This window comes from Musa acuminata, chromosome BXJ3-5 (assembly GCF_036884655.1).
Source record: "Musa acuminata AAA Group cultivar baxijiao chromosome BXJ3-5, Cavendish_Baxijiao_AAA, whole genome shotgun sequence".
NCBI lineage: Eukaryota > Viridiplantae > Streptophyta > Magnoliopsida > Zingiberales > Musaceae > Musa > Musa acuminata.
In genome coordinates this window covers 5365577-5373943 of record NC_088353.1, presented here as the reverse complement: position 1 = coordinate 5373943, position 8367 = coordinate 5365577, and the positions used below count along the sequence as shown (strand labels likewise).

General features: G+C 41.7%; 1 protein-coding gene across 1 annotated transcript; it reads right to left on the bottom strand.

Annotated features, from left to right (window-relative positions):
- Positions 1-1525: 1525 nt before the first annotated feature.
- On the bottom strand, positions 1526-7042 carry LOC135638544 (probable leucine-rich repeat receptor-like protein kinase At1g35710). Its single transcript, XM_065151692.1, has 2 exons — positions 2206-7042; positions 1526-2033 (listed from the first exon to the last, which is right to left on the bottom strand). Exons 1-2 carry the CDS (start codon positions 4832-4834, stop codon positions 1675-1677), a joined length of 2988 nt encoding a protein of 995 aa, XP_065007764.1. The 5' UTR covers positions 4835-7042; the 3' UTR covers positions 1526-1674.
- Positions 7043-8367: the final 1325 nt, after the last annotated feature.

Here is an 8367-nt window from a genome sequence, read left to right as displayed (position 1 = left end):
CATTGGTGAGTTGAAGCAGCATGGCGGATCAAAGGTTCGACTACTCAAAAACAGCAGCGACGAGCAGTTGGGAGCCAGGAGGCGCATTGCAGTTGGAGCAGAAGATTGAAGACTCAGCAAAGGCGAAGAGTTGCAGTGTTCACAAAGGCTTCGACGAGGACGTCGAAGGGATAAGTGGGGGAGAATGTCACGGACAAACTTCTAAACAAGGTGTTTGATGTAATGCTTATGTATGTCCGTGTCGTTTGGCATGTTCATGCCTTGTACAGAATGTAAAGGGGCGGCCGAAGGCTTAATAGTCTCATTTTAGTTGGGTTGGTGGCCTCTTTAGGCTTGTAAATAAAGGTTGTGTCATGTGGACACGCTCGAGAGCTTTTCGGTCTGTAATGGACCATTTTACCCTTTGTTGTGCCACTGTTCAGAGCTTGTAAAGTCTGTTTGTATTTTGCATTGTCTATGAAGTGTTTTTCGGACATGTCTGCTTGTGGATCCCGATTGAGGCGTTCTTTTTAACCCGTTCTCTCTTTGATTGGTCCTAAGGGACAATGGGAGGCTTCGGGGAGGCTGACCTTTGCGGACGGACACGCAAGGGTGCCGCACGACTTAGGCAAATCCAGCTAAGTTCGTGTCAATATGGCAGTGTAAGCATATCTTTTTCATCTTCTCGGAATCCGACCGGCGGTATACAATTTAAGTTGGGCATACATCGCATTTCTCGTCTGCCATCGTCAAATAAACAAGTTTTACAGCAAACAAAAACAAAGCGTCACTGAAGTGTTTGTTCGGTGACGACTTCACATAAGCCATCTGATACACCCACATTAATTGGCTAGCTTTGATATCAAAAGCATAAGAGAAAACCAAAACATCCGTATATATTATGTTGGATAGTTTTAGAAGAAAATATCATTGGCATTGAGATCAGTCTAATATGATTCGACTATATGTGTACAATAACAATGAGGTGCTGTCAAGGTGACGTTGGAAGTCTTATGAAAGTTGACGTGGCTATGCTCCTACGATCTATTGATGACTTATATGAAAATCAAGATTAAGAGTGGGTTTCTTGACTTGATTACTTCGATAACCAAGTTAGCCTCGATGTAAAGTGAAAGTGATAAAAATATTGGTTGGCATTGGTTTTTGTGCCAGAGATACTTTTAAATCGAATAAAAAGAGATAAAATATTTTAAAGAATATTCCATGAGGAGACTATCTATAACTACTTCTAAGAGCCCCACTTAGACTCTTGTACATATTGACGATAAAAAAAAAAAAATCGTAATCATCTATTTTAGACTTATGTCCATGTGAACAGAACAAGGGGTAAGCCTTGTCTCCTCTATGCCATTTTGGTAATTAAGTATAGATCACATGTGGATAATAATTGATCGATAATATTTTCTTCATTAGATAGAAATAAAAATTTTTAAACTATAATCAATTAACATTTTACGATCAACACATCCAAAATTATCGATCTCAACAACTTTATTGCAGATGCCTCATCACAACTCCAAGATACTGTTTCCAATTAGGCTTCTATTATTTGCCTCAAAACGACACTACTACACAACCAAAGGGTCCGAACCAGCTACACGGCATATCAGTACATCCAAATAATATCCTACGTGCCTCAGGAAAGAAGGCAAACAAAGGAGACCATGTGTTCGATCATATGTCTGCATTCATCAAGTCGGAAAGCCTCAGCGCATCAAGAGATCCACAGCTCTGTGGTGTCTTGACAGAACATATATTTTCATAGACTTGCTTCATCGCTGGGCGCGATTCTGGGCTGTTGTTGGCACAACTTAGTGCCGCTGTTAAGACTGCAATTACTTCATCTGCAACTCGTGCCACAGGAAGTGATAGACGTTGGTCTAATGCATCTTTCACGAAGACATTGTTACCGGACGGAGATGACAGAATGGAGATAAGTTCTTCTCCATATGCTCCTACTAGCAACTCAAGCGTGACCACACCAAAGCTGTACACATCACATTTGGTAGTTACTCTCATTGTGTAAGCAAGCTCTGCAAACAGCAACAACAAATAGATGAAACTTCCAATTTATAAAGATATCCAAAATGTATACGATTGTCAAAGAGTAGGTCTACGTATGCTTCGATATAAAACTGAGTGAGTAGGGGATGCAAAATTTAGGATCATTTGTCTTTAATGGATTAATCTGGGAGAGAAACTTACCTGGTGCTAGGTAACCCCGTGTGCCTGCAAGCATGGTCCAATTTGACGAATCCGGCTTCAGTAGTCGAGCAATTCCAAAGTCGGAAACACAAGCGTTGAATTCGGAATCAAGTAGGATGTTGTTGCTGGTAATATCTCGATGAACGATAGGCGGTGTGCAGTCATGATGCATGTAGAACAGAGCACGAGCAACATCCTTCACGATGCTCACCCTCTTCACCCAGTCCAATTCAGCTGCAGTCTCGCTTCGGAGGACAGATCCCAGACTTCCTCTCTCCATGTACTCGTACACCAGAAATTTGCGTCGGGGAGAGGAGCAGAACCCGTAAAGCTTGACGATATTGCGATGTCGAATTTGAGTAAGAGTTTGTATCTCAGTTTGAAAGGGTTGCTCGTCGCATGTACCTTCGGTGTCTGGTAGGTGAATCTTCTTCACCGCTAGCAGTTCCCCACTTGCTAACTCTGCTCTGTAGACACTGCCGTATGCACCGCTTCCGATACAGTACTTGGAATCGAAATCTTCGGTGGCTTCGATGATGTCCTTGCATACGTCTCTTCCAACAAAATTCAATATACAGAATGCACCTTCTTTGACGTGATTAGTATCCACAGGTACTGTATATTTTTCTCTCTTGCGGAATGCTCCAATGAATAAAAACAAGAGAAGGAAGAAGACCCCAGAAGCAATGATGGCTCCTATAACAATTTTGTGGCGCTTGCTTCGGTCGTCTGTCGTTGGAGTACCGGGTGAAACACATGGAGGCAATCCTTGAACAACTCCACACAGATCATTGTTATGGGCAAACCACTCTGCCGGGGCTCTTCGGAAAGCTGGGCTATGAGGAACAGGGCCGTCCAGTTCATTGTAGGATACATCTACGGTAGACAAGCTCGTCATATACGTTAGGGAAGATGGAAGATGACCTGACAAGTAATTATGCGATAGATTCAGGCTTTGCAGCATCACCAATTTGCTGAGTTGGAATGGAATCTCCCCTGTTAGTGAGTTCTGGCTGATGTCAAAGGTGACTTGGAGGTACACCAGATTACCAATGGCCAAAGGAATGGTTCCACTGAAGTTGTTGTTGCTAAGCTTCAACGATCGGAGTTTCGTGCACTTGCCTAATTGATCTGGGATTCTTCCTGCCAAGTTGTTGGATGAGAGATCAAGCAGTTCAAGATTGGACAACATTCCAATCTCCAGAGGCACCTGGCCGACGAGTTGGTTGTTGCCCAAGCTCAGATTGTAAAGAAGGGTTAAGCTGGCGAAGCTCTTTGGGATCTCGCCTTGTAGGTAGTTGGAAGAGAGGTCCAGCTCTCCCAGTTTCGTCAACTGCCCAAACTCGGTGGGTATGACTCCGGTGATGTTGTTATTTGAGATTCTGAAGAGCGTCAGATTGTGCCATCTTGCCCAGTCTGGTGAGAGTGTACCGGAGAGTTGATTGAAGCTCAAATCCATATAATAAAGATGGGGATACACTCCAAGACATTGAGATACATCTCCGGTGAGTTGGTTGTGTTCAAGACGAACCCTTTCTAGTGTCGTACAGTTTTTCAAGGTCGTAGGAATGGGACCTTGGAAGTTGTTTGTATCAAGAGTGAGGTACTTTAGGGCTCCACCTTTGCATATGTTTGGGGGTACGTAACCGACGAAGCTATTATTTGACAGCTCTAGGTATGTTAGTCCAATAATGTTGTTGATCTCCATAGGCAAAGGTCCAGACAACTGATTATCGAAGACACGTAGATCTCTGAGTTTGGTTAGATTTCCTATAGACGGAGGGATGGGACCGGTCAAAAGGTTTTTCGAGAGTTCGAGATAAATAATTTCATTTAGATTTCCAATCTCAAGAGGAATTAAATCAGACAATTGATTACTCTCAAGAGAAAGGGTATTTAATCTGGTCATGTTTCCTATAGAGGAAGGGATGTGACCAGTTAAAAGGTTTGTCGAGAGTTCGAGATCAATAATTTCATTTAGATTCCCAATATCAAGAGGAATAAAACCAGACAATTGATTACCCAAAAGATAAAGAATCTCTAATTTGGTCATATTTCCTATAGAGGAAGGGATGGGACCAGTTAAAAGGTTTTTTGAGAGATCGAGATCGGTAACTTCAATTAGATTCCCAATCTCAAGAGGAATAAAACTAGACAATTGATTACCCCATAGGTAAAGAGTCTTTAATCTGGTCATATTTCCTATTAAGGAAGGGATGAGACCAGTCAAAAGATTTGTTGAGAGTACGAGATCAGTAACTTCAATTAGATTTCCAATCTCAAGGGGAATAAAACCAGACAATTGATTTCCCGAAAGGTAAAGAATATTTAATTTGGTCATGTTTCCTATAGAGGAAGGGATGAGACTAGTCAAAAGATTTGTTGAGAGTACGAGATCAGTAACTTCAATTAGATTTCCAATCTCAAGGGGAATAAAACCAGACAATTGATTTTCCGAAAGGTAAAGAATATTTAATTTGGTCATGTTTCCTATAGAGGAAGGGATGGGACCTGTCAAAAGGTTTGTTGAGAGTTCGAGATCAGTAACTTCAATTAGATTTCCAATCTCAAAAGGAATAAAACCAGACAATTGATTTCCCCAAAGGTAAAGAATATTTAATTTGGTCATGTTTCCTATAGAGGAAAGAATTGAACTTGTTAATAAGTTTTTTGAGAAGTAGAGATTGGTGACCTCAATGAGATTTCCAATCTCAAAAGGGATAGGACCTGAGAGCTGATTTTGGTTTAGAGCTAAGAAGCGGACCTCAATGAGATTGGTGAATTAGTGCAGCGGAAATCTTTCAGCGATTAAAAATGAAAGCTGCGTTCGTTCGATAAAAACTATTTTGATGCAAAAGTCGATTCTAAGATTACTTAAGATTAAGCGCAGTTTACGTCTAAACGCAATTTGCGTCTAAATACAGTTTGCGTCTAAACGTAGTTTTACGTCTAAACGTAGTTTTACGTCTAAACGCAGTTTGCGTCTAAATGCAGTTTGCGTCTAAATGCAGTTTTACGTCTAAACTTAGTTTACGCAATTTTACGTCTAAACGTAGTTTACGCAATTTTACGTCTAAACATAGTTTACGTCTAAACGCAGTTTGCGTCTAAACGCAGTTTGCGCAGTTTATGTCTAAACGCAGTTTTACGTCTAAACGCAATTTCAGAAAGATCTGAACTTAGAAACTCGTTCGTAAAAGCGCAGAAGACAGTTTGCAGTTATAAATGGAATCAAAACGTAAACGTAAACTGCAATGTAGTGATCATACGAAAACACCGATTTACGTCTAAATACAGATTCGGAAAGATCAGAACTTAGAAACTTGTTCGTAAAAGCGCAGAGGGCAGTAGCTATGTAGGAGGTTTGCAGTAATGATAAAGTGCTCAAAGTAAAAGCAAACCAGAGATTTAGAGTGGTTCGGTCAGTCTTGACCTACTCCACTTTTGGCTTCCTCCACCAACGAGGTCACCGACGTCAACTAGAGGCCTTCCTTCAATAGGCAAAGGCCAACTGCCCTTTTACAGTTTCACTCCTTTTGACGGGCTCAGGAGACAACCCTTACATAACCTTTCTCTCCTCTCTTTACAACTCAAAACTTGAAGAACAGAGGGAGGAGAACTTTAGGCCTTAACCACAATTTTGAGCTCTAAGAATCACAGAAAAGATCAAGATTTCGGTGTCTATCTGTCTGCTTTCTGTGCTGAATGGGTGGGGTATTTATAGGCCCCAACCCAGTTCAAATTTGGAGCTCAAAACGATCAAATCCCGGAATTCCGGGATCAGGCGGTTGCACCTCCTGACTGGAGAGGTTGCACCGCCTGGTAGAGCTCGGAGACTAAGCCCAGGCGGTTGCACCTCTCTGTCAGGGGCGGTTGCACCGCCTGAGTCTGGCTCGGAGACTGAGCCCCAGGCGGTGCCACCTCCTGACTGAGGCGGTTGCACCTCTCCTGCCAGAGCTCGAAGACCGAGCTCAGGCGGTGCTACCTCTGTCAGGAGAGGTTGCACCGCCCAGTCTCGCTCGGAGACTGAGCCTAGGCGGTGCCACCTCCTGCCTGGGGCGGTTGCACCGCCCAGCTTTGCTGGGAGATCCTCTCCTGGGCGGTGCCACCTCCAACCCTGGCGGTGCCACCTCTTTCACTATTTCAGATAGGTTATTGACCCCAATATTCAAATACATCAACACGTGGAACTTCCCTAACTCCTTAGGAATGACACCCACAAGCTTATTATCTTCCAAATGCAAGGACACAAGGCCGGTGAGGTTGCTAAGAGATGGAGGTATAGTACCAACCATTTGATTCTGACTAAGACTCAAGAATTGGATATCTTTCATGGAGCCCATCCCAACTGGGATTTTGCTTGTGAATTGATTGCTACTAAGATCAAGAGATACGAGCCTGGAGAGAGCAGAGATGGCCGGAGGAATTGCCCCATCGAACTGATTGTAGGAGAGATTGAGACGGAGGAGCGATCCCAAAGTCGAAAAGTCAAGAGCATCAAGTGGCCCTACCAAGCCCATGCTCGGCAGGGATATCTCGGTGATCGTCGAACGCCCTCTACCTACGACGGGGTAATTGCAAGTAACTCCGGTCCAATTGCAAGGACTAGAATTGAGGTTCCAAGATCTCAAGGATTGACGACTCCGAAGAGTGGCTTTCCAGTGGAGCAACGCCCTCCCTTGGGATCCGAGTGAAGCTTTGAGAACAGGAACACGGGGAAGCAATAGCAGCAGCAGCAGCAAAGTTGCACAAAGCGAAGTTTTGTGAAGCTGAGATGCCATAAGTGCAGAATACAGCAAGACAAGAAGGCGAATAGTTTTTTTGTGTTACATGGTAGTTGAGCAAAGAGATAAAAGTATTTATTGGTGATACAGATCAATATTATTGGCCAATTCTCTCACTGCATGCGTGCATCGGTCACTAGAATTCCACAACTATTACTCGAAATTCCATTCTGATGATCATGACATCTGTGGTATGCATGCTGCTTAGACTTTTCCTCTCCTAAATATTTTTGTCTTTGGCATGAAAATTACTTTTTTTAAACACTTATTAAACGAATCATACAGCGATGTCACAAGTCCACGGAGAGGTCTACGAGACCGAAGATGATGTGGTGAATACTATACTATGTTATGTAATGTATCGTAGTGTCCACTAAAATTAAAAAATACAAATGAAGAAATCAATGTGTAATGTATCTCAAGGTCGTGTTAGACGTGCCACTCTTGCGACCTTGATTCTTTTTAGAGTACCTTTTTTTCCATTGTGTAAATCACAAAATGTCGCTATATTACCACTCAAGTGGATATGTAAGAGAGTAAAAATGATGCTTTAGATAGGAATTTTGGTGGGTTTGTAACTTCCTATATCAGCAATTAAGTTCATAAGCTATGCCAAGAGCACGACTGCTATGTTGAATTAATATGCTTTCCCTTTGATCATCAATTTTTTTTTCTTAAAAAAATAATAACTCACCAAATTGAGTGCAAATGTTTCCCTTTTATTGGGAGATTAAAAACTTGCAAAGTTCATTATGAAAATACCATATCAATATCCCTGTTGGGAGTGTTTATACCTCTTAGGTCAAGTCAACTCAACCATACCAACTTCGAAGGGATTTTTCTAGAAAGTTGCTAATCACTTGTTGTGTGATAAGGAGATAAAAGGATTCATACAAAATGTCAAAATTATAATTGAGATATATTACTTTTGGATTATATCAATTTTGTCCAAATATGAGTGGTAACGAATGAGATTCGAGCTAAGATTTCAATGGGACTCATATTTGCTTGTGGTCAAATTATTAGAAAGATGTCCCTGTTCACGGGAGATCTATGGGTGAATACTTTTACCGTGTCATGTATGGTATCGTACTATCGACAAAAATTGAAGGATACAAATGAAGAGATCATCGTGTGGTGGATCACAAAACGTTGCTATATTAGCTATCTAGTGGATAGGTAAGAGAGGAAGAAAGATATTTTAGATAAGAATTTTGATGGTCTTGTATTTTGCTATGTCGACAGTTAAGTTGATAAGCCATGCAAGAGGACCACTTCTATGTTGAATTATATGCTTCCCGTTTGATAGTTACTTTTTCCTTCTTTTTCTAAAAAAACTAACAACATATCAATTTGAGTACAGATGTTTCCCTTTTGA

Excerpts from the sequence above, each read along its gene's own strand:
- LOC135638544 (XM_065151692.1), bottom strand. The coding sequence starts at position 4,834 with ATGACCAAATTAAATATTCTTTACCTTTGGGGAAATCAATTGTCTGGT. Across the intron at positions 2,034-2,205 it reads ACGGGGTTACCTAGCACCAG|AGCTTGCTTACACAATGAGA; the intron begins GTAAGTTTCTCT and ends TGCTGTTTGCAG.